Source organism: Castor canadensis, chromosome 9 (genome assembly GCF_047511655.1).
Source record: "Castor canadensis chromosome 9, mCasCan1.hap1v2, whole genome shotgun sequence".
NCBI lineage: Eukaryota > Metazoa > Chordata > Mammalia > Rodentia > Castoridae > Castor > Castor canadensis.
This window is the reverse complement of record NC_133394.1, coordinates 41,262,449-41,289,532: the sequence shown is the minus strand read 5'-3', so window position 1 is coordinate 41,289,532 and position 27,084 is coordinate 41,262,449. Positions and strand designations below refer to the sequence as shown.

The window sequence follows — 27,084 nt, the reverse complement described above, 5'->3', positions numbered from 1 at the left end:
GAAACAGAACTCACTTCTTAATTCTTTTCTTGAAGGTCAGGCCTCACCTTTTGGCCCAGCTATATCCCAGTCTCTTCTGAATTGGCTCTCTTCTAGACTTGACCTTTGGTCACAATTCCATCTACCATGCCCTGTACTATTTCTTGCTTGCTTGTCTTCTCCTAGTTACTCCACTCCCTTGAGCTAAGGACCTCTCTTTTCCTTTCCACAAGCCATAAGGCTGGAGGAAAATCCAGAATCTTCTAGAGAAGAAATTTCTTAAGAGACTTCATGATCAACTGAAACCAGAGTCCATGGAGGATCACCACCCTAATGACAGCTGCCACTAAAGAGCATGACCCTGTGACAGACATAGGTCTATTTAACTTTATTTAATCAGTGCTCCCAGTTCAAATGTCAATTTTAGTGTTGCCACTTTATTATTTTTTATGTTCTCATTAGTATGTAACAGTTGTACATAGGGTTTCATTATATTTCCATATATGGAAGTATCACTTTATAGTTCTATAGTTTATTCTCTTGAAAATGAAATGATTATGATTTTAAAACTGAATTAAACCGGCACATGACTGTTTTTGATATTTAGAACAGGAAAAGTCATCATAGTTACCATTATACTATAACTGCTTCAAGGAGAGTATCCAGGCAATATACATATCCTCAGAATAAATATTGTGGTGACATTGTGATGGCACTCAAAGTCCTTATAACAATATTATCAAATTCCATGACTACTCCATTCTCTCACCACTTCTCTTTCTTCATCCTATTGCAAAATGTCCTGGGTGAGGCACTACACCTTACCTGGCTCAAATAATATGCATATACATCTATATAAACATTCATATCACCTTAATATGTTTATATTAATTTTAGGATCATCAATGAGAGGAAAACACAAATTTAAAAGTGTCTTATAGAACTTCTAGACCCCTCTCCCCAAATAAGCCTGAGACCCTAGTCTGAAAAACAACTTGATCTGATCTAACACTTCTGGTAAACAGGAGATCAAATGTTAAAAAAGAAGGTGTGCATGGTAAGTTACTGTATCAAATAAACATTTAAATTGAACACAGTACTGACACTTCTGAACTATCTGTAATGTCCTACACTCTTCAGGGGTACATTACTCCTTCAGCAGCAGCCTCCCATCTGGACTTCCAGCCTCCAGGCCCATCGCTCACCTTCTGAAAGTGCAACTCAAATGCTGTCTCCATGGGCTTACCCTCCTCCCTCCATCAGAGACCCAGGTCTTGAAGTATAAGACATGAACTCCTAAGGCTGTCCTATTCAAGTTCTTCAGCTGCTTCCTTTAGACCTCAAAACTTCTCTTTTCCTTCATTCCTTTCTTGCAAGAATTATCCCCGATTGCTGCTGAGGCTAACCTCTTTCCCAGGATAGATACAGTGGTTCATAGTTATAGGTTCCAAGTTCTCATCTCCAATAAAATCCCAAGTTTTTCAAGTGATGGGCTCTTTTTTCATATTTTTAAAACATTTTCATTAGCATGTAACAGTTGTATAGGGGGCTTCATAGTGACATTTTCATATATGCTTACAACATACCTTGGTTAGGTCCATCCCCACTATCATTCTCTCTCATCTCTCCCCCCACATAAAATGATTTCAACAGGTTTCAATATTCTATCTTCAAATGGGCAAATGAACAGAAATGTTTCAAGGGAAGAGGTCCAAATGGCCAATAAATACATAAAGAAATGCTCACCATCCCTGGCCATAAAGGAAATGCAAATCAAAACCACACTAAGATTCTACCTCACTCAAGTCAGAATGGCTTCCATCAAGAACACAAACAACAACAAATGTCGGAGCGGGGTGTGTGTGTGAAAGAACCCTCACACACTTTTGGTGGGAATGTAAATGAGCACAACCACTATGGAAAGCAGTGTGGAAGTTCCTCAAAAAACTAAAAACAGAACTACCATCTGATCCAGTGATACCACTGCTGGAAGTGTATCTGACGAGACTGAGTCTTTATTTACAGCTCTTGTTACATGCTGGTTTAAAGCTAAGAGCAGAACAAGAAGTGCTATGTTTTTTTCTTGGCAGCCAAGCAACTGCAGTGAAGTATACAAACACTCTAGCTAATCAACAGTTTGAGTAAAAAAAATGCAGAGGTTATTAGAAAATACTTTCTGTCAAATGATCAAAGATTACAAATAAAAGACTTGGCTTCTTGGAGGTAATTTTGATACCCTGCCCAAACATATGTGCACCCTGGAAATGGAGCAGAACTGTCATTTGGAGTACCATGCAGGGTATGCCATTACATTCCTTCCTTCACTAACTACTGCCTGATACTGACTCAACACTTGCCTTGTACGTGGTTCTTAGCCCTGAGACAAAACGGAAACAAATCTCCAGCACTGAGAAAGTTTTCATTTGTCATCAATTATCCCATCTGATCCTTTGGGGGGGAGGCACATTATTTTCATTTGTAATAATAAGAAAACTGAAAGTTGACATGTGACTGGGATTTGAAGCTGGAGTTACCTACTCACGTGCTGTTCTTGACCCCAAAAGTCTGTCTGTGGGCAACAATCTTAACAACACTGAGCAGGACAAGGGCCAGACTCTGGTTCCCATGTGCCAATTTGGAGTTGGAAAATATTCCTTAACCTCTGCCAGCCATCTCCTTAGACAAAACTGGGGTAAAAGGATTGGTGGGAGGACTGAGTGAGTTAACCCAGGTTAGGCCCTGACAACAGTGTCTGGCAGATTATAGCAGCTTATTATTTGTATTCTAGACTGCCTCTTCCTCCTTTTACAAGGGAAAAAGGTCTATTATTGGACCTGGATACAGTCTCCTAAGGTAAACTACAGTTGATCTTAAGCAATACGACCTTAAACTGCATCCACCAAGATTTCTTCTTGGAGACTTACAACAATTTGAAAAAACTCACTGATGAATCCCATAGCCTAGAAATATCCAAAAAAACTAAAAAATAGTTAAGTATGTCATATGTATAAAAGTATATAACTGTCTATTTTATCATTTACTATTGTAAAATACAAACATACCTATTACAAGAAGCTAAAATTTATTAAAACTTATACCCACAAACACAGACCATACATGACACTATTTGCAGTCAAAAGAAATGTAAACAAAGTATCAAATCATAACTACATAAAATTTACTACAGTGCATACTGCACCACTGTATTGACCTCACAGCATCCTGGTGCTATTGCAGTGGGGAGTTATCTGCTTAAAGTATCCTGGCCGTTAGTCATCTCTGCATGAGCAGTGCATCTCTCCAGCAAACTGTGTATTGGACAGTATGAAGTGATCTCTCAGGGCCTTGGTTCACCATAAATAATACATTTAACAGACAAAACTCTGATAAGACTTTTTGTTATCAGTAAGCCTTCTGGCCAATAGGCTATTAATAGTTAAGTTTTGGGGCAGTCAAGTTATACAGCAGGAGCTGGGGATGTGGCTCAATATGGAACACTTCGCCTAGCAGACTCTAGGTTTGATCCCCAAAATGAAAAGCTGTGTACAAATTTTCAACTGCACAGAGACTGGAGCTAAGTCCTGCACTGTTCAAGGGTCAATTTTATTTATTTTGCTTTTGATCACAACACCTGTTCTCCTTCCAGTTTTCATTTTTAAGTTTTTGCTCCTGTGTCCTTCCAGTTTTATAAACAGGCTAGGATCTTACTTCCTTAACCACTAAAGCCCTTCCATTACTGGGTGGCACAGTGGTATGTGAAGGAACAGAAGTTCTAGAACTAGATTTCCTAGGCTTAAACCCTTGCTGCTTTGTTTTAAATGCGTCCTCCAAAGTCAGGTGTTGCCAATGTGGTAGTATTGAGCCATAAGGATTTTAATAGGCTGGGAGGGCCCCTCCCTTGTGAACAGGACCAGGCATTCTTATAAAAGAGAATGACAGAAGGAGTTTGTCCAGCTTATTCTGCCACTCTTCTACCTGTGAGAACACAGCATTTCTCTTCTCATCACAGCCAGAAGGACCTCATTAGACACCAAACACCAGAACCTTGATCTTGGACTTCCCATCTTGCAGAACTGTGAGAAAATAAATGACTATTCTTCATCAAGTATCTAGTCTTAGGGATTTCGTTACAGCAGCACAAGGCCAACTAAGACATGAGTTAGTCACTTACTGTGGTGATCTGGGGCAAGTTTTGCAACCTCTCTATGACCTGTATTAAGGGAAGACAACAAGGGTGCCCATCTCATGGGACTTTATGAGGACTAAAGAAGTTACTACATTGGGGCTAGGGATGTAGCTCAGTGGTAGAACAGATGCTTAGCGTGAGCTACATGGTGGAAGGGACAGAGGGGACAACTAGCCCCCTTAAGACCTTTCGTAAGACCCTAATCATTCATGAAGACAGAGTCCTAGTTCCCTTATCACCTTCACTTAATACTGCTGCACTGGGGGGTTAAGTTTTAACACGAATTTTTGAGGGAACACAAACTTTCAAACCATAGCAGCTTCCTCTACCACCACTGCTGCTGAAATTACAGATAACTTGTCAATGGCTGCTATAATTTGAATATGGTTTATCTCACCAAAATCCGTGCTGAGCCTTAGTCCTCAATGCAGCAAATGTTGGTAATTAGTGTTGGTGGTGACAACTGGGACATGTTTGGGTTACGGGTACAGAGCCATAATGAATGGATGAATGCCTTTCTTGTAGGAATGGGCTCATTCCCCAGGATGCGGGCTAGTTATCATGATAACAGGTTGTTATAAAAGAGAGCCTGGCTTCTTTGGCTTTCTCTTGCTTCTCTTCTTCACGAACCTGCTTACCCTCCCATTTTCCATGAATTGAAGCAGCATGAGGCCCTTAACAGATCTGGTTGCTCAATCTTGGTCATTCCAGTCTCCAGAATTATGAGCTCAATAAACATCTTTTCTCAGGTACTGTTTTACCCATACACTAAGACAATGGTTTTCTAATAGCTGAGGTCAATGCCTATTCCTTAGCTTCACCTTTCATGTCTGCACAGCAATGCACACTGCCAATGAGGTTTTCATTTTGAATGAAACTTTGCAAATTTCTCATGATTCTGTTCCTTTTAGTCATATGAATGGACTTTTCTTGATCATCTCAGCCTCTAAACAAAGCTGTCCTTCAAGGTTTTGCTTCAATATTCTTTTCTTCAGGCACAGTATCCCTTCCTTCTGAAATTTCAGCCGTTCTTACGTTCCAAGCATGCCTGAAACCAACATATTCTATCCCAAGCTACAGTCATCATTGTGTCCTAAAAGCATTCTTCTTGACTTCCCTTCATGGTACCACTATTCTGCAAATTACAATTTGCTAAACACTTTTTTCCTTAATCCCAATATTTAACTACTGTCCCAAAGAGCTCTGCTCATTATTCAAAGCCCATTTCAAAAGTTAATCTCTCCATGAAGTCTTCTACCAATAGTAAAAGTCTGTTTCGAAACCTCAGAGCAAGATTTTTACTGCTCCTGTTACGTTACTGTACACCAAAGTAAAAGTATGGTATTTGGGTTTTTGTCAGTCTGCTTTTAAATTTAAATTCCCTGAATGACAGAAACTGACTTGGTCTTTGTATCCCCTGGCACTCACCACGTGCCTTGCCCAGGATAGCTGCTCAATAGCTTCTAAATCACAAGTGCTTTGAAGCACAGTAACACGACCTCATAGTCTTCCCCAGACACAGGGTACTTCTCCACCTTCCTGCTATTTTATGGCTCCAGGCTCCTGTCCATGTGGTTTCTTCTGCAGGGCATGTTCTTCCATATTGCTACTTGGGGGCCGCCAGGTCATCCTTCATGATCCAACAGAGGCTCTCTCCCCCTCAATGAAACATATCCCATCTCCTAAATAAATGACAGCAGTCATTTCTTTGTGTCTCTACTGATTTACAGATACAACACATCTTTTACGCAGCACTCCAAATATCAAGGTGTTGGGGGAGGTAACCAAATGTGTGTGCCACCAACTACTAATGGCTATATAATTATATAGTTACATAATATAGTTACATAATTGCAGCCCAACCCTTAGGATTTGAATGTAAAAAATAAAAAGGAACTGGTTATAGACTGTTTCTTATAAAAATTTCAGAAATTTGGTCATTAACACATAACATAGAATTTCTAAATGTGAAAAAGGAATGATAAATTAGAAACAGTAGTTGATTAATCAACCTTTGATTACTACTATAGTTCCTACTGTGGGACCTCTTCAAAAGAGCTGTTGCATCATCTCCTTCAGATTCTGAACCTGCAGTCATGATAAATGCCATTATAGGGTAGTTCTGGCACACCCCTATCTGCAGCCCAACTGGAATTGCCAGTTGTAGCTCAGTGGTATAGCATCTGCTTAGGACCACAAGGGAAAAAAAAAAAAGCCTTACTTTAAGGCAATGTATCTAAAGTATTAAAACTTTCACCTCCATCTGGTCACACATCCCAGACATATGGGCAGGAAGCCTGTGCCCTTTTCACAGTTGGCTGTTCACACTGTATTTCTTTGTCTAGACAGAGGGTTCCTCAAGGGCTCTCACCTCACCCACCAACGCCCAGCACTAGAGGCACTTCATACTCAGCAAATGAACACATAAAGGATAGATTTATTTCTTAAAAGCCTCAATTGGTAAATTATTTTAGAAAGCAGTTCTTAAGAAATCATAACTAACTTCATTGCTAAAAACCCTTAACAAGCTTACCTTCAAGTTATTTTACAATTATGACAAATCACAATATTAGTTTGAAAAGGATAGTAAGAAAAAAAAGAGCTAACAGCAGAGACTTGAGTCAATTCTCAAGTGAAAAAATGCTACAAATGTTTCTCTGTTATGTAGGAGAGCACAGTACCATTTTCTGGAACCAGTAGTTGAAATATTAGGCCCAAGGGAAACTGGAGGGAACCATCTTGTGTTTCCTGAAGAGAAATAAGCGTTCTTTATACACTTTGAGCACCCATAATTTTAAAATGAATTTAATTTACTGCAGCATGTGAATGTCTTGTTCTTTTTTTATCAAAGGGGCTGTGAGAGGCATATGTGCAAGCCAGGTCTGACATGGTCACAGACACACCAGCTCACTCTTCCCACACAGCTTTCTTCTCTATTACATGGGGACTGTCATTTTAGCTTCTCCACTACCACAGGTCAGAGATCTGCAAAGGTATTTGCTGTTCAAGGTGATTAGTTATGGATAATCAGAACCATCCATTTTAAAGCAGATCATCTGATGTGGTGGCCTAGAGATCACCTGGTGGTGACTTGCAAACTATTTAACCATAAACTCCTGCTCCATAGGAAAGCATGCAAAAGACCAATATGTAAAACAAAGCTCAGAGAAGAGAGGCAGCTTGGGGACCACTAAGGGAATTCATAGAACCCTAAAGCCCATCAGAGAGCAGACTGTAAAAATTCCTGATCGGCTCACACCTATTACAGTACTTATTACACAATGCCAAACAATAAAGAACACTTTGGTAAGGATATGGGAAAATAAGAAACCTTATACAATGCCAGTAGAATGCAAAACAGTGCAGCCACTATGGAAAACAGTATAGGAATTTTGCAAAAAATTAACAATACAATTACCATATGATCTAGCAATTCCATTTCTGGGTATACACTCAAAAGAATTGAAAACAGGGGTCAGTTATGAAACCAGTTATGGTTTTAATTCAGATATTTGAACAGATATTTGTATACCTATGTTCAAAAGCAAGATTACTCACACTCAAAAAAAATTTTAAAATGTGGTATAGGCACACAGTGGACCTCTACTCAGATTTAAAAGGAAGGACATTCTGGCCTTTCTTCATAAGGATGAACTTTGAAGGTTAATGCTACCTGAAATAAACAGGTCACAAATGGACAGCTACAACACAACTTCACCTACGCGAAGTACCTAGAATAGTCAAATTCACAAAGACACACAGTAGGGCTGTGGTGGTCAGATGACGGGAGGAGTAGGAAATGGGAACAACTGTTCAATAGATACAGAGTTTCCATTTTTCAAGATGAGAGTTCTAAAAAACTGATGGTGGTGATGGTTGCACAGCATGAATGTGCTCAGTGCCACTAAACTGTACATTTAAGGATTGTTAAGGTGGTAAATTCTATGGTACGTGTATTAAACTGCAGTTTCAGGAAACAGATAATAAAGAACACCAGGGTCAGACATGGTGGCTCACATCTGCAATTCCAGTACTCCAAGAAGGTAAAGAAGGAAAATGGCAAGTTTGAGACCAACCTGGGCTACATACCAAGACCCTACCTTAAACCAACAGCAAAAGCCTCTGATATAATCCCTAACACAATATAATACATTTTTTTCTGAGAAAAAAAAACTGAAGTAGAAAAATTAGTCCCCCAAATACACAGACATCAGAGTGCTCTGCCTAAAATGTACTTCTGTCTATTTTGTTACCTATTCCACCAAATTTTTCAATGGCTGCCCAGGACCCACAGAACAAAGCTTAACTTCTACATAGGCATGCAGGCCCCTGAAGGATCTGGATTTATCTCCTCCCCAGACATATGGCTTACTATTGCCTGCTGCATGGCACTCCATACCTCACAAGGCCTGTAGCAACTTTAATCTGCTACTGCCTCTCATCTCCAGCCCTTTCTCAGCCATGCCTTCTTCTCAATCGCACCTCATTAACTAAGTCTGACCATCACTTCCATTGACCAAGCCCACCCACTGACATTCTTGGCCCTAGCTGGGTGTCTACTGTGCTCCTGTAATGCTTCTGCGTACACTTAGCACTGCTCACACTACGCTGAATTATAATTGTGTGTTCTTTGGACTAAATGTTCCTCATCTCTGAGCAATGAGTATGTACAAGACCCTGCCTGGCTGTGGTGGGCCTCAGGAAATGCTAACTGAACAAATACAGTGGTGGTAAAGACAAGATGAGATCTGGAAGCTCTTTTCCACCAGGGGTAGATGAGGGCCTCTCCTGATAATGTGAGAATGATTATATTACTGGGGACTCTCATTTAGAAAAGAATTTCAGGCATTTCAGATGCAAGGAAACCAATGGCACTCATGTTCTTGAATGATGTCACCCAATTCACTGCTAACTTTCTGGGAAGGAGCTATCTGGTAGTAGAGAATGAACCACAGGAGGAGAAAGCCCTTTTTTCTTTTCCTATGGGTATCTGTTACTTTTATAATAAATGAAGAGGACTCTCCCTGACACCTTTAACTTGAGTGACCATCCTTTATTTAGCAGTACTGGGGTTTGAACTCAGGGCCTTGAACTTGTTAGGCAGGCACTCTACCAATTGATCTATGCCCCCAGCCCTTTTGGCTTTAGTTGTTTTTCAGTAGGGTCTCCCACTTTTTGTCCCTGGTTAAAGATCCCTAGTTCCTCAAACCCATGGCCTTTCATATACCTGGGATGTGTTATGTACTACCACTGCTAACTTTTTGCCCAGGCTGGCCTTGAGCCACAGTGTTCCTGATCTCTACCTCCCAACTAGCTGGGATTACATATGTGAGCCATCACTCCTGGCTGACTGACCATTATTTAAATCAACCCACTGAGAACTGTTTTGACCTACACACTGTAAGACCTTGAGGACAAGCAGTCTGCAATGGAAAAAAAAATTATTTGAAGGCTATGCCTTCAGTGTCATGACTTTCCTAGGTCTGATGGAAGACAGGCCCAGCCAGAGAGGAAATATTTTTAGACAAGGGTGCTTCAGAGTATAAAAATAGGCCGAGTGAATAGCATACTTGTCAAAGCCCCTGAGTCCTCTGGCCAGAGGCTCAAGTAAGCATGCCACAGAAGCATGTTGGCTTTACGTATTTTTGCAAACGCATCACCAGATTTGGAGCAGTTTCTCTGAAGCGTAACTTGAGTGAAACACTACATCAACTGCTCCAGTGGCTGCTCTCCCTCCACCCTCCTTAACATAGCCCGACTGCATGTTCCCTGTGCCCCACATCACAGGAGGCTGTGCTTCATTAATATCATTCTCACACACACACAAAGTCACAAAGTCGTATAAACTATCCTCGCACCTGAATTCAGAACCCCCATCCCAAAACAAGCACTCAGAGGGAGGCACTCTCCCCTCCCCAAGGCTGACAGTGCCCCAGAGGCTGCTGTGCCTTTCCATCAAGGCCTGCCTTTTCGAGTCCTCTTGGTTTGATCCAGAGAGGAAAATAAGTCAGAAATCAGCTGTGTCTCTCAGAACTGGCATTTCTGGACTTGTGATTACTTCTGGTTGTGTGATACTTTAAACTCTGTGATTACTCTTCACTAACTTCAATAATCAGAAAAAGTCTTCTGTTCAGCCACCACTGCCACCACAGACAGTTGGTTTGTTTTTAAGACAGGTAAATTCATTAACTGGTTTCCCTAAAATTAGACTTAGAACATTTCTAAAAAGCCAAAAAAAAAAAAAAAACTATTTTTAGCCTATAAGTCTGTTTAATATATATATTTTTACAATTTAATAAGCATTCAGGTTTGGTAATATAGGCAGTACCAGGCTTTCCACTTTCCACAAATTCTGGAAAATAGAGGACTAACTGAACATGTCAACAATAGCAACCAAGTCTCAGTTATATTTAAGAATCCCTGAACAATGTTCCACAATGGACCCTCTGGTTAGACGAGGGTCATAAATGTAAACTGCTCTTGTGGAAGATTAATATGGTAATGTTTGTTATTGCCAGTGGTTTTTTTCTTTTCTTTTTTGCTGAAAGAACCAGTTCAGGGGCTCCATAACAGGCCTGGTCCAGGAATCACAAAGGAGACAACAGAGAGAAGTTACAGGGCCTTTCCCAGGATGGTCATAACCTTGTCTTCACGACATACAAAGCTGAAAGAACAAACACAACTGAAGAAAGAAACCCTGGGAAAAGCTGGAGGGAAGAAATGATGCATTCAATTGGGCTGAGTAACTGAGTCCATTATGGCAGAAGATGCCACAGCATTTCTTTCACATATTCCAGCAAGGGCAGCAGAGTATCCAGAGATGGCCAGCAGGGACTTCAACTTTGAGTCTAGAACTGAGGATAGGGCAGGCTCATAACTAGATTCTAGACACCCACAAAGAATCCTTTGTCCACAGACACTTCTCCTCACAAGTCAGCAGGGGCCAGAGGTGCAGGCAGAACTGTGGGTTTCTCAGACTCAGAAATCACCAGGACAGGAGTAGAGACCCCCGTTCTGCCTCTGACCCTTGACCCCATAACCTTTCTACCAGGCGATTATTATAATGGTCACATGAAATGACAGACATCAAAGCTATGGTCAGAATAGTCCCATTTGTAGGGTATGTAAGTGTCAGGCTCTGTTCTCAATGTTTATGAGTATGAACCCATAGCAATGCCCCAAAAATCAGTCAACGGGGTATTGAGATTATCTTTCTAAACAAAAGACATAAGTAAATTTTGTGAAGTTCTAGAATTGTTTGAAGTCCCCTCATTTCTGTATCAAATATCTTCACAGGCAGTTAAAAGGAATTAAATGAAACCACCATTGGATTAGATTTGATGGATCTATAGAACAGGTGCCAAGATTTACTGGTTACTATTGAACACATTAATGCCATCCTAAGCATTTGTACCTACATGAGCTCTCACTTTCACAACCGTGAGGTATCTTTATTCCAAGATGGAGAAAGAGGCAGAAAGGAGGTAAGTGACTTGCCAAAGGTTCCCACAGCTAGGAGAGAGGAGCTGGGACCTCAGAGCCTGTTCTTTAAGCTTAGAACACTACTCACCAGTAACTATGGCATCAATAGCATAACCCAACCTGGGGAGACACGGAATCGAGAACAGCAGCATTATCTTCCTGTGGTCCCAGTAGAGCAAGGCAGTGAGGTGTGTGTGCCTAAGGCAGATAAGGGAAGAAGACAGGAAGGGGAAGGGAGGAAAATAAAACCTCAAGCAAGAGGCAGGTGGCAGGTAAAGCTGGATGCAGGACATGGCAGAGAAAAACCAAAATCGGACTGAAGTATCATTTCTGCTCTACAAAATGTTCACATTTACTCAATGACACTATTTGTTTTTACCTGTCAGCCTTACCTCTTCTTTCCTTTGAGAATGACAGCATCTCTAAACCTATCCCAAGTCCAATGGCCAATATGCTCATACAGCAATACTTCAGTGAGGATCAGAGGAACAGCCCAACAAAAAATTAAGCAACATCTCAGGAATAAGGAAAGAAATTCATGAGACAGATGACACATCCCAGACTCTTGAGTAGGAAGTTAATAAAAATATCTCCTCCATAACAGTCAAACGGAGCTTTTACAGCCTGAGATCCTGAACCACCTTTTTTTTAAACTAAGACATAAATTTCTTTAATGAACAATTTGAATGCATGACAAATTTAATGTGAAATTTAACATTATTTTTTGTTCCAGGAAAAAATTAACCTGTAAAAGGGAAATGCACTTTGGTTGAAAGTAGATATGAAGAAATAAGATATTAAATAAATTAACTATACTGTAGAGAAAAATGTTTGGAAATTATAGTGTTTTCTAGAACACTTATATTTTTCCTTCTCTGTTGTCTCACATCTTTTAATTGCTATGATTCTGGAGATCTCCTTGACTTAAGTATGTCCTGTGTTCTCTGTAGATGGGGCCGTATACCACTGTAGAAACCAAGTAAGACTTCATTTCAACAACTTGATCTACAAAACCTTTTTTTCTGATACTCTACATAAATCATGGTGTGTTTTTCAGGACGGTGACTAGTTCCTCTTCTGGGCTTTCCAAGTGAGATCCACAATATGACAGAAGCAATTTGCTTGAATGAAGAAAGGACACATAATCCATCAGTTTAACATATTGGTATATAATGTTAAACATACATTCAGCGTTCAGAATTGTACATATTCTGTACTGTTTTTAAGCAAGGTTCAACAAAGCCCATACTCACTATAACAACAGAAATGAATAAAGCTAAAAAGTACAAAGCAATTCTTATCCTTCAGCCATCCAGAAGCAGAATCTTCAGAGCTGGGGACAGAGAAATGAGGTGGGAACAAATTCTGTGTGGAGAGAAACTTTCAGGTGAGTCCTTACTGAGCCTGCCCAGGAGCACGATGGTAAAGATTCAACTGTAGTTGAGTGCTTCCTTTAATAGGTTAAGGAGCTCTTCCCAAAAGAAATGTGTACCTTTAGCTCTTTTTAAAAAGCTAAGAAAAGAAAAAAAAAGGCTTTGGTGAGACAAACTCACCTCCAATCTCCTGCAATGTGTCAAAAAGAAGGTTGTACCTGAAAGTCTCATATACGCTACTGGCTCTGCACCAGTAATTTAATGAAAGCTGTGAGCATCCTGGACTCCTCACATGAAAAAAGGCAATGAATGGAGCAAACCTTAGAAAGGACTCACTCTACCTGAGAAACACACAGCTAGGGCGTGTGGCACATGCCTGACATGCCAGCTATGTGGGAGGCATAAAAAGGAGGAGAGAGGTCCAGTCCAGACCGGGCACATAGGCGAGACCCTACTTGAAAAATAACTAAGGCAAAAAGGGACAGGGATGTGACTCAAGTGGTAAAGCAGCTGCCTGGCAAGTATGAGGCCCCGAATTCAAGCCCTGGTTCCACTAAAACAAACAAAAAAGACAGCTAGCAGCTTATTTCCTTTCTTTCTCCTTTATGAAAGCAAAAAACAACCTGTTTCCACTCAAGGTTCATTTAATGCTACAAGCTACTTTGCCCACTGATGATAAACTAACAAAACCAAGCCAGAAGTGTATAACAGGCAAACACATAAAACAAATTAACTTATTTAAATATTAACCTGCAGTCTAAGGGATTTTTTTTTTAATTTAAAGCAAACAAAAAAAATTATAGGCAAAGGACATACTCCTCGAAAGTATACATGTACTTATGGCTTATGCTCCGGTCAAATGAAGTGAAGCAGGGACCTCACTTGTCAAAAATTGCTTAATTGCTTGAAAAACACACCAGATGCTACAAAATCTATTTACTTTTTTCCATCTTGCTCAGCACAAACTGGAACACATGTAGAAAATTAGAAAATGATAAATAAAAAAAATTAAAACTGTAAGCAGAAGTGTCACTTGATTAAAATTAAAACTATTTCGGAAAGAGTTCAGGAGACTGAAGTTAAACATGAATTAGTAGGGTAACTCAAGTGCTAATTTGTGTTTGTACTTTTATGTACTTCACCTTGGTGAAGGTGGAACCTGGTGGTCCTGAACAAACTGCAGTATCAGCTGGCATTTGCAGTGAAGATTAAGCAAGATGAACGGGGAATTATGAACAATGTTCTCCACCTGCACCGTATGGCCTACCTCAGCAGCAAAGATCAAAAGGTAGGCATGGGGCACAAAGAGCACTGACAGGGTAACAGCAATAGAGAGGATAACCACACAGGCCATGAACATCCCATGAGCTCTTATTTGTGCCAGACACTGTGCTAGGTGCTTAATGTGCTAATCCATCCAATCCTCTCCATGCTCCTAAAAGGCCAGTTGTATCAGACCTAGATGAGAGACAAGGAAACTGAGGTGCAGAAATAGCTTTCCCATGACACCACAGCCAGCATGGAAAGAGGCAGCATGCATCTTTATTACTGAACTGGAGTCCAGCTGTATTCAAAACACATCAAGTAACAGTCAGTGCTACAAGAGGCAAAACAGATTTATCACCCTGCAGCAGAAGCAGTCAACAAACAAAAAGAGCAGGTAACACTGCTGTCAGGTAGAGTGCAAAAACAGATCAGTTAGACTACTGAAAACATTGCACAGAGATGTGCAGGAAAGCAGTTTCTCTCCACAGGATCTAAGGCTCTCTTTAACTGTGTTATATTAACTGTGTTACTTACAACTATCCACTATTTACTCTTTGGGTCTTTATTACCTTTCAGAATAATAGTTCCTTCTTTTTACAAATCAGGAGGTAAACAGTTTTCTCTTTTCCCTTAAGTTTCAAAAGGCATCTCAAGGACTTCATCCATGCTAATTTTTCTTGGTCCTCTTTTCTCAGGTGAAAGTTCCAGTACCATACTCATAATTTGAGGTGCTGCTTCTGTGTCTTTCCATGTAATACAACACACTTTGACCAATGATGGATACAGCATTCAAAGAACAAAGTAACCTGAGTTTGTACAAAAGCTGCAATTTCTACTTAGTTTCTAGTCCTCTTCTATTGCTTTTTTCAAGAAAACATCCACAACAAAATGAATAGAAAGGTAAAACAGGTCCTATCTGGGGGCTGGCACCAGTGGGAGGGGAGAGGACATAAGGAAAGGATGTAGGAGGGTGAATATAGTGGAAATATTATGCATTCATGTATGAAAATGGAAAAACAAGACATGCTGAAACTATTCCAGGATTGGGGGGGTGTAAAGAAGAATGATTGGAGGGGGTGAATTCAACAATGATAAGAACTTTGATAAATGTCACAATGTACCCCCAGTACAACAATAATATGGTAATTAATAAAAGAAAGAAAACATCCACAAGTTTTTGGACCTTTCCTATACTGTTACTGGAGGCAGAAGACCCTGTTAGCTTGTTATTAAGATGTTGCTTAAATGTTTTTTAACAAATACATTGTTGTATTCCTTCCCACAAAAAATCTTGCCATCACAGCCTTGGAAGGTTTTGGTGGAGTAGAGGGATGCAGGTGCGCTGGAGCTAAACTTTCTCCAGTATAATGTGTAAAACTTTCAGGTTGAGAAGACTCCTCCCAACCTAGATATAATATGGCTAGCAGCAGGGAGTCCACACAATTATAGGGTCAATGTATGTCCAAAACATGATCTCAGAAGCAATGAGAGAGTGTAAGAAGTCAGAAGGATAAAACATTACAAAAATGCCAACTTTAAGAGAAAATGCAATCAAATTACTATGTTGCAAAACAAACTGTAGGGAGGGGAAATTTTATATATGTATATATATATATATATTTTAATACAAACATGAAAATGTGGATTTGATTGGAAACAGGCAATGAAGTATTAAACTTCCATGACTATTGTCACTGGCTGGAGGGATGCTTTCCCCAGGAAAACTTAGGTGAACATAACTGCCCCAAAATTCAAGTTGCAAAGAGCTGAAAAGCTAAGGATATAATCAGCTAGGATCTGAAAATCATGATTCTCCAACGTGAGCGACAATGTTAACTTTTAAAAGCAAATACTCTTCAAGCACATTACAGTATCCAGGTTATCAACTGCACAAAAGACCCTGAACTATGGCTCAGCTGGCACAGGGCAGAGTCCTAAAGAAGCAAGAGATTAGCGAGTTCTCCAAGGGTCCTTCTGGCTTGCTTCATTTCCTCTGAGCCAGATTTCTGCACCCATGGCACTAGGTCAAAGGTCAAAGTGGCCTCTCTTAACCCTAGATGCACTCCAATCGCCTCAGCAAGCTCCTGTGGGTGATTTTAGTAAAGTGTTACACAAATGATGACTATCATTATTCCTTGCAACCCAGCAAGCTAAGGAAATATGGGGGTAGGGCGGAGACCGTGTAGGAAAGAAAACTGCTGTGACAACGACTGCAGAATTATAACAAACTCACAAGTAACATGAAAACTGATCGCAGTCCAAGTTTCTGTAAGCAAATTCCTGTTTGCTTCGGGCCCTGGGCAAACACGTTATGCCTCAACTTTGTGCACATATAAGTTGTGCACGGCCCGGTTCCAAAGTGCATTCACCAGCACTCGGGGGCGGGTGGAATTTCAGGAAGGAAGAAAGCGGGCCAAGGACGCTCGCTGCATCTGAAGGGAATGGAGACTTGTGCACCTTGGCGGGCGCGGGAGAAGTCGGCCGGACACCCCGCGGGGTCGCGGCCTGCAGCGCTTGGGTCTCGGGTGCGCAGCGGGGTACGCCGCGCCCTCCGGGCCGCTCACCTGCGCTATGCCGGCGCCCATCAGCCCGCCGCCGATGACCGTCACGTGCTTGACGACGATTTTCTTCGCCGAGGCCGAGGCAGTGGACGAGGAGGACACGGAGCGCACGAACTGCCTGGTGACGAAAGCCATATTGCGGCGACTACTGACAGAGCCCGGCGGAGAAGGCACGAGCGAACACCACCCACTAAAAGGACCTCTGCTGGTGGAGACACTACGGCCTCGCCGCCCGCCCGTTCGCACGTCCCCGTGACGTCACCTGGAGGACGGGGCTTGCGGCCGGCCCGCCCTTCCCCGTGACATCCCGGGGGGCGGGGCTTGCGGCCGGCCCGCCCTTCCCCGTGACATTCCCGGGAGGGCGGGGCTTGCGGCCGGCCCGCCCTTCCCCGGGACATCCCGGGGGGTGGGGCTTGCGGCCGGCCCGCCCTTCCCCGTGACATCCCCGGGAGGGCGGGGCTCGCGGCTGGCCCCGCCCATTGGCCCAGGCCGCCGGCCCAGTGGCCGCGTTCGAACGTCTGAGCGCGCGGTCAGAGCCTGTGTGGCTACCACGTTGAGCAGTCCTCGGCCAAAGGGAGGAGACTCCCTGCTAACAGTCCCAACAAATGTCACTGAACCAGGCGTCCACACTGCGAAGATCAAGCTCCCGGGAAGGACGGGCAGGATTGACCTTTAGTTACCTCTCTCAGCGTTACAAGTCGCGGACGGACGTGTAGACGGTTTAAGGTCAGAGCAACCTCTGGGGAGTAACTGATATGTTAGAAGGCTTAGGGAAGGAATGTCGTCTCAGCAATGAAAGACTTGAAACCAGCTACGCCAATCTGCTCATGAATATTTTCTAGTTACTGGACTGGAATATAATTCAGTATCAGTGATTCAAAAATTTATATATTTATTTACTTTCAAAATATGTGAAAGGATCCACAAACTTCCCATCCAAACAAGTCACCCGCCCCCCACTGGTAGTAATTATAGTGAATCCTGTGTCACCATTCCTTTGCTTTGACCTCTTTATACTTAATTCTGACAGGTTGTCTCAAAAACAATAAATAAAATAAAAAGAAAGGAGAGCTGTAGCAAGAATTTGGGAGTCCTGGAGCAGTGAACCGTGTGCTGTATGGCTTTCTGCAAACACCTTCTCTTGGCTTTAATATCCTCATCTGTTAAAAAGAAATGATTACATAAATAAATTTACATCTATTTCATATTGACAGTTTTATCCCATTTATAGTCTTCTGAAGCTGGAGGGCCACCCCTGCCCCTCCTCTTCCCAGTTCCAGTCAGATGATAGTTACAATAGAATCATTCTTCTTAGGCTAGGACTGCAAGTCTTTTTTCCAAGTGTGGACTTGGGATTTTGGGAGCCTAGTCACAATTTCTTTGGTCCCTCACTTGCACCTTCACCTTATTCTTGGAATTGTTCTTTCTCTCTGCAGAAAGAAGACAGGGAAGCATGACCTGGGTCACTGAACCATGTCAGAGAGATCAGGCACTTTGGCAAAAGTAAAGGAGCTGGCACAGAGAACAGAGTAAGTAATGACTTGCTTTTATTTTTGTCCTATAAATGGATATTGTGATACTTAAAAAATAGATACCAAAGAAGCTTTATGTGACAACAGACACAATGGCTCGCTCTGAGCTCAGTGGAAGCAGGGAGTGTAGTAGGTCTGTGCCTAACACAGTGGTTGGGATTTCTTAACAACCAGGACCATTAATGGGGGGAGGGGGACTGATTCATTGAACAAGTTGGAATTTTCCTTCTACTATGGGAAATAAATAATTTCTTGGCATTGAGCAAAAGCTTACTGCAGAAAACTAGAAGCTGTGGCTATGTAGAGTGGTAACAACAGTAGAGCCCAGAAAATAAAACCCAAAGCTTACCTGCTTCAAAATTAATGATGGTTTGTATGGTTTACATAAATAAAGCATACGATTTGCATAATTAGATCATATAATTAGTTTGAGAAGGGCTTTGTCATGTTTGTACCTCCTACTAAAACATGCTTTCAGAATAATTTATAAAACATATAAGGCAAAATTTCAGTTTTACAAGTAATTTGATCATTTGAGCTTTTAGAAAACAATTTTTCATGGCCAACTTTAAATGTTTCTTAGATTTTCTTATCATGCTAGCAATTGTCCCAGTGCCAGCTGCTCTCCACCTCCATTTTCCATTTGGAAAACCTTTCTCTGTGTTATAGAGAACAATGGCACTCCCAATTCACATGTTAAAATTAAAGTCTAGAAAGTCTAAAACCTAGGACTCCTGGGAACAAAGTGTTAAACACATACTTCAAGTGCACATTTGTATTTAACGCTGCCTTTGGGCTGGAGGAAGGAAGGAGTACATACTTCAGTTGGCACAGTATTGATTCAGAGTTTGAAGCATACAGTATTTTCCAATCGGGGTTAGAGTTTATTTGGACTCTCTTGCTAAGGAGATGAATTGTTCACTCCATATTTCCCAAATACAGGTTTTGCACAGAGTGAAACAGTTGTGTATTTCACTTAAGCATTAATGGCTGAGGGATTTATTGCAGGTAGGTCAGCATCTCTTACTTTATAGGAAGTGAAAGATTTCTGAGTTACTGAAAATGGAATATTATTTTAACCTTACCCAGAAGTCTCCAAAATACTGGCATAAGATTACAAGAATCACCAGATGTGATGATGAAAATGGCGCTATGTAAATTCATTACTACTCGGGGGAAAGACATGCAGAATAGGTCCTTTCACAACTACACCTTTGGCTTCTCTTAGGATTTTGATTTCAGTGTATAAAGTTTTGCACTTGTAAAGCTAGCCACTTAGTAGCCTTAAGAACAATGGCAATGGTGATGATCGTCCTTTTAGCAGTTCTCATATAGTCTTGCTGAAGTTCAATGGTTTCACATGTAGGCAGTCAAACTACATTGAGCCCTTTAGTGTGTTTGCCATTGTTCTGGGTGCTTCATGTGAATTAATTCATTAAATCTTCACAATAATCCTATGAGCTGCAGGACAGTCTGTTTTCAGGGTTCATGTTCTTGACTACTATGCTGGTGACATATAACAACATATATATAGCTATAGCCTGCTATCTTCTTCTAAAGGTGAGAAATCAAGGTTTAGGGTGGTAAAGGTGCTTATGGTTTGGAACTCACCTGTTATAAACAGCCAGACTCAGATTTTAACCTACTCTTGGCTTTTCAAAATTCTATACTTCTTAGAATGTACCCTTGCTGCTAGAGGGGAATGAGATGAGCTCCAGTAAGCATTGCATAGTCTAGATTTGGAGCTTTAGGTGTTGTATAAATATTATTGTAAAAGCTAAGCAGATTAATTTACTTGGACATTCTTACTAGTAAACCCCAGAGCTGCAAGTTTCCTATAGAAATTCTCAATGTTTCTTGAGGAGTCATGGGTTATATAGTATCCTGATTTTCAGCATAGATGCATGTTCCTCAAACACAAACCTCCATCTGCAATCATCTACTGGTTACCTCTACTTAGAAACCCCTCGGGCGCTTCCAATATAACTTATCAAAATTAGAGCCTATAATTTTCCACCCCCCAAATACCTCTAGGCTCTTCTTGCATTTGATATCTCAGTTCATGATGACCCCCTAACCAAGAGCTGCCTTCTTCTACCTCCCACTACATCCCCATCCAATGGGTCATTTGATTCCACTTTGGAAATGGCTTCTTCCCTTCTCCACCCACCCATCTCTATTCCTAATTGCTGGCATTTTATTCCAGCCTTTATCTCTTTAAAAATAAACCTTATTGTGTACATTCGAGGTTTGTAACATGATGTTTGGGACTCATATAAATAGTAAAATGGTAACTCCATTGAAACAGATTAGCAGATCTGTCATCTCACACAGTTAATTGTGTATGACAAAAGCAGCTAAAATCTTTTTAAACAGAAATCTAATACGACACAATTTTATTAACTTTAGTCCACATGCTATGCATGACATTTCTAAACTATCTTGTACTTTGACTGACCTCTCCCATTTTCTCTACTCCCTGGCCACCCATGGTAACTACTGCTACATTCTCTACATTCTGTATCTGACCTCTTTAGTTTTTATATTATACGTGTAAGTGAGATCATGCAATATGTTTTTTTCTGGTGTATTTCACGTAGCATAATGGCCTACAGGTCCACTTGTGCTGTGGCAAATAGCAAGATCTCCCTTTTATTAAAGTGGAATAATACTCCATTCTATCAGTGTGTGTGTGTGTGTGTGTGTGTGTGTGTGTGTGTGTGTGTGTGTGTGTATGTGTGTGAATTATATTTTTTTTACCATTTGGTGTATAGAAACCAGTCACTAAAGGCAGAAGGGATGGAGAGATTGAAATTTATTAGGGACTTTTTGAATAGAAGCATGTCTTGGATGATAGTAATATAGGAGGATTTCTACACTTCCACCAGAAGAAGGGGTTTATATGCTAAGCTAAACAAAAGTGGGCTGTGGCCAACTGGAATATACCTGGTAAGTTCTCAAAACTATGAAGAAATAGTTAAGAAATCAATTAAGAAATAGGCTGGCAGTGGCTGGCCCAGCATGCTCAGCTCACTGTTTTACCAACTTAGTGTTTGGGATGTGTGCCAGCATCACCTGGCAGGCAAAATGGCGAATTTGACCAAGATGGCTGCATCCCTACAATCCATTTGCCCATCACTGGACATATAAGCTGTTTCCATATCTTGACTCTTGTGAATGGTGTTGCAATAAACATGCAGTTGCCAATACCTTTGCCTTCTTTGCATATATACCCAGAAGAGGGATCAGCCTTTATCTCTTGTGGAGAGACGTCTCCCATCATTCTCGTCCATAGTCTGCATCCCCTTCATGTCTATAGTTCACACAGTGGACCCCTGTGTGCTTATTTAAAACCTTTGTCTATAGGATAGAAACCAGACTTCTCAATCTTGGCCCCAGTACTCTAAACTCACAGGGTTCTTCTGTATCTTTGTTAAGTGCCTTAAATTGTAGCGACAAGGAACCAAAGTTACTTGTCCTCACTTCTAAACTGTCCCTCATAAATCTCCCAATTGCCAGTTTTCCTAAAAAATGAGTTAAAAGTGAACCCAGAATTAAAATGTTTTGACTATAATTCTCAGATATTCTTAAGAGCCAGTGTGGCTGATAATGACTATTTTAAGAATAAAATTAATTTAGAAAATAAGTAAGTTCTTCATTGGTTTATAAGAGCAAGATACATTTATTATTCTTTCTTATGTGTTAGAAATGGTAGTAGAAGCTGGGAAAGTCAGAAGTGACTAGAATGTGGTCTTTGCCTTTCAAAGGTTTCAAGATATAGTAAGAGAACTAAAACTAGAACTAAGTTATGACAGCAATGTTGTAGGTGCTTTCCATGGGTGAACTGAGAGAGGTGATGAGGCATGGCAGGGTAGGAAGTGGGATGGAGCAAGGTATGGTAGTAACAGCTAACATTTAATAAAGGTTTAATTTGCCACAATGTACTCAGCATATGTATTTTCTCATCTACTTCCACCACACCTAGAAGGCATGTCACTGTTTGTATCCTCCCTTTGCGTATGGGTCATCTGAGGCTTAGATTGGAAAGTAATTTGCTTGGGGACTAGTATGCTTCAGTCAAGGGCCAGGTCTTGAACTTAGTCGATCTTCAAAGTTGCTACTTTTAACCAGAGTGCTAAACTACCTCATGGTAGTGGAGACATTACAGCAGGGCCTTCAGGATGATTAGGTTTGCGAGCAGAGAAAGAGTTCAAATGACATTCCAGACAGAGAAAAATATGTATTGAGATGACAGAGCAGAGGTTGGAGTGGTCTAGAAATACAATTAGTTTAGAATGACGAAAACATGGGGTTCTTTGGGATAAATGAAGATGAAATTGGAAAGTTAGGGAGGGGCCATATAAGGGCAGACCTGTTTTATGATAGTCATGGTCACAGTTGCATTCATGTTTTCAACTTTTGATTTGGAAATAATTGCAAGCTTGCAGAAAAGTGACAGGACTAATAATAGTACAAAGACATATATGTACCTCTTACTTACACTTACCTACTGTTAACTGATTTGTTTTTTTTGCTCTATTTTATTTACTATATTTCTGTATTTATTTCCTAAGAATACGGTAATTCTCTTACATAACCACAGTAAGTTATCAACTTTAATAAATTTATTTTGGATACATTTTTATATAAATTATTGTTTGTACTCCAATTTAGTTAACTGACTCAATAGTGTTCTTCATAGATGTTTTTCTTTCCAGTACAGTTCAGTTTTCTCTCTCAGTAATAGCCTTACTGAGGTTTATTTTATATATCCTGACATTTGGCCATTTCAAGTATATAGTTCAATGATATTCACTAATTTTACTGAATGAGGCAACTGTCACCATAAATGAGCATTTCCCCACTTAGGCTTTTGATGACCATTTAAAGTTAATCCCCATTCCTATTCCAGTCCCAGACAACCACTAATCTACTCTCTGTCTCTATAAATTTACCTTTTATAATCATGTAAGTGGAATCATAGAATGTGTAGTCTCTCTTAGCATAATGCTTCTTAAGGTGCCTCCTTCTTGTACCACATGTCAGTCATTTGTCCCTTTCTGTTAGTGAATAGCAATATTCTAATGTATGGATTCATGACATTTTCTCTCTTCAGTCACCCATTGCTGGACATTTGGGTTGTTTCCAGTTTGGGACTATGTGAATTTGCTACTATGAGCATTCAGGTGCAAGTCTTTGTATCAGCAGGTTTCATTTCTCCTGAAGAGATGCCTAGATGTGGAATTGCTGAGATTTGCACCACTTTTGTGTTTAACTATTTATGTTTAACTATTGGAAACCACAAATCTGTTTCCAAATTTACTGCACCATTTCATATCACCTCCTGCAACTCTAAGGGTTCCCTTTCCTCCACATCTTCACCAACACGTTTCTTCTCAGATTTGTTGTAACATCCAAGTGTGAGAAGGTGCACAGCACATTCCTAGTTACTAAAGATGACAAGCGTCTTTTCATGTCCTTATTAGCCATTCACATGTCCTTTATTAAAATCTATCTTCAGATCTTTTGCCTATTTTTTGACTGGTTTTATTATCGGTATGCACTCATGAATTCCTAATCTTTCCAAAGGAGTATAGCTCATTAATGTATTTAATTATTATTTTTAAATTGACAGCATTGTATGTATTTATCACGTACATGATGTTTTGAAGAAAATATGCATTGTGGAATGGTTAAATCTAGTTAATTATCAAATGCATTTCTTCACGTAGTTATCATAACATTCACTCTCTTTGCATTTTTCAAGAATGTAGTATATTGTCTTTATAGTCTCTCTGCTATACAATATGCTTTTGATTATTTTGATGCTCAAATTGAACCAGATTTGCCCAGTGGGAACTGTCTAAGATGCTTCCTTATGATGTTCCTCACTGTTTTCTCAAGCACTTCCTACCTTTTTTTGGCAGAACACAGTTCACCTTGTTCCTAGTGTGCCCTAACTCTAGATCCAGCTGTTTTGTTGAGGAGCTCTGGTTCCTTTTCTTGGGAATGATATTAGAATCAAGATCAGGGCATATCTGTAATTTAGGCAATTACTCTGGCAGCTGTGTCAAGGATACATTAGTTTTCTCTGTTGTTGTGTGACAAATTACCACAAAATTTAGTGGCTGAAAAATGATCTCACAATTTCCCTGGATTAAGGAAACAGAGGTAGCTTACCTGAGTAGTTCTGGCTGATGGTTCTTCGTGAAGTTGGAGCCAAGACATTGTCCAAGGCTACAGTCAAAAGACTGGGGCAGGAATACCTGCTTCCAGAATGGCTTGCTCACATGACTGTTGGCAAGATACACCACATGTATCTTGTACACATACATTTATAGAAAATTTCACCCTTTCCTTGGCCATACTGCAAATCAAATGCCTGTATATGTGGAGTCTGTGCTTTGATCTATTCTTTTTTTTTTGTGGTTCTGGGGTTTGAACTCAGGGCCTATACCTTGAGCCACTCCACTAGCCCTTTTTTGTGATGGGTTTTTTCTAGATAGGGTCTCACAAACTATTTGCCTATGTTGGCTTCTAGCCACCAACCTCCTGATCTCTGCCTCCTGAGTAGCTAGGATTATAGGCATGAACCCAGGGTCTAACTGGTGTCTAACTTGTATAGCTTTCTAAGAAGTTTTGACACCTCATATCATGATTGTGTTGGATTCACTCGGGTTTTGCTTTTACAAATACATTTTATTTAGTCTTACTACTTTTTGCACTGACTGGTGCTGAGGCCTGACCCCAATAAAATTCTGCTGTAACTGGTCTGGAATGGAGACTCAAACTACATGTTTTTATCTAATGCCTTGGTAATTCTAAAATACTTTGAGAGATGAGAAGCACTGTTCTAGTTGAACTCTAGTCTGTGGTGGCAGGGAAATCAAGGCCTGAAGAACGAGAGTAATTACCAGAAGTTATACAAAGAGTCAAGTGCAGATGTAAGGCTCCAACCCACGCATCATTTCCTAGTTTGTCCTCCTCACATCCATGTTCCCAATGACACAAGAAGAGTAGCAGAAAAGCAAGCAGGAGACATACGTCCAGAGGCTGCCCAGGTCCCATACCCACAGGCTGACAGGAGGTTGCAGAGGGGAGGGTAAGAGGGACATTAGCTTATTGGTCCATGGACACAGCCAAGGTGCTTAGTGTAGGAGGCTGTGAAGTTACAGAGACCTGACAGGTCAGATTTCCCTGTTTTTGACAGAGGAAGAAATTGAGGCCCAAAGAGGGCAGGATTTGGGTCTGCAGAGTGCCACACTCCTGTTCCAGTCCTTGGTAACCCATATACCAGCTTCCTTTCTGGCTCTACTGGCTCAAGGCTTCCAGTCTGCAGTTTACCTTCATGCGCCTGGTGGACGTGTGCAGAAAGGAGCAAGGCTGTATTTGTTTTCCTCACAATTGCATATCTTATTAACAGAGCAGAGAGAACGTACAGCTCCTACAGCCGAACGGTATTAAACTAATCAGGGCCCCAGAGAAGTCTTTCATTTCCAATGTAACTTTTGCCCTTTCAGATTTTTAATAGGAAGATCTTTTCCCCACAAGAGGGCAGCCAAGAGCTTCTTCTATACACACCAGCACTTAAAATCTGACCCTGGAAGTAATTTAGAAACTTTGTGTTCTTAAAGAAACATCCATAGGCATTTATTTTTAATTGTCTGTAGGAGAAGGAGCTACAGACTACAAACACAAACTTTCATTTATTTAAGGAGGAAAATTTCTTCATCTTAAAGATTTTAACAGTGCTTGGCATGTACTGTCCATTCAATACACACACACACATACATAATAGATAGATACACACACATACATACATTACACATATAGATGTGTATGTGTGTGTGTGCATGTATATATAAATATGTTGGTGGTGGTAATGGGGTTTGAACTCAAGGTTTCTTCACACTTGCTAGGCACGGGCCCTCTTCCACTTTAGTCACACTTCCAGTCTTCAACATATTTTTTCAAAAATTAAGTAAATGGCTTAAAATTAATGAATTTTTAAAAAATACCATTTTTGCTTAAGTGTTTGAAACAATAGAAAATAGGAATCCTCCTTTTGATTTGCTTCAGGTAAGTCCTTAAAATTCGCTTACTCTTAATTTTCTTTGGACCTAGTTTTCCTCTGCTCCCCAGACACTGAGCACACTCCGGCCTGAAGCCTTAGTCTTTGCTGCTCCCTCAGCCCAGCAGTTTCTTTCCCTAGAGGCCCACACGCTGACTCTTGGCCTCCTTGGCTCTTCACTTGAAAGTCACCTTCCCAGTGTGGCTTTCTCTGCCTCTCCACCTAAAAGTGTACTCTCTCCCTGACATTGCATCTCCTTCCTGGTTTTCAGTTCCCCCCTCCCCCACCCCAGCACTTGGGACACTGACCCTAACATGCTATCCATGACTCATTGTGCTGCCCCCTCCCCTGGGGGAATTAAGCTACTATGCCACACATTTTTGATTTGTTCATTGCTGCCACAACGACTAGAACAGATCCCATAATGTGGATGAATGTGGTTTGCCCATCGCTCAAGATGCAGAGCATTTGGATTTTGGACTTTTCTCCCCTTCTTTTCTCTTTCGCTAAAAATCTTTAACTGCAAGGAATAACTTACCCAAAACTATTTTTCTCTCTGATCATTTCTCACATCTAGTATCTTAGGAGAACAGAGATTATTGGGCCAAATGGCATAAGTATTTTAGTTTTTTTC

At 40.7% G+C, this 27,084-nt stretch overlaps 1 protein-coding gene and 1 long non-coding RNA gene across 8 annotated transcripts in view; one reads left to right on the top strand and one right to left on the bottom strand.

Annotated features, from left to right (window-relative positions):
• Hadh (hydroxyacyl-CoA dehydrogenase) overlaps positions 1–17,117 on the bottom strand; it is a 41,001-nt gene extending 23,884 nt beyond the window's left edge. The window contains exon 1 of the mRNA XM_074041513.1: positions 16,851–17,117. Coding sequence (XP_073897614.1) covers positions 16,851–16,982 — 132 coding nt within the window. The 5' untranslated portion in view covers positions 16,983–17,117. The remainder of the gene's footprint in view (positions 1–16,850) is intronic.
• A 177-nt stretch (positions 17,118–17,294) lies between these two features.
• The window catches only part of LOC109684303 (uncharacterized), a 191,680-nt gene continuing 181,890 nt past the window's right edge, over positions 17,295–27,084 (top strand). For 2 of the 7 annotated variants that reach the window (XR_012435645.1, XR_012435644.1), the window contains exons 1-2: positions 17,295–17,573; positions 18,284–18,376. This is a non-coding gene — a long non-coding RNA (uncharacterized lncRNA). The remainder of the gene's footprint in view (positions 17,574–18,283; positions 18,377–27,084) is intronic. The other 5 variants (XR_012435647.1, XR_012435642.1, XR_012435646.1 and 2 more) reach the window with 3 other exon arrangements.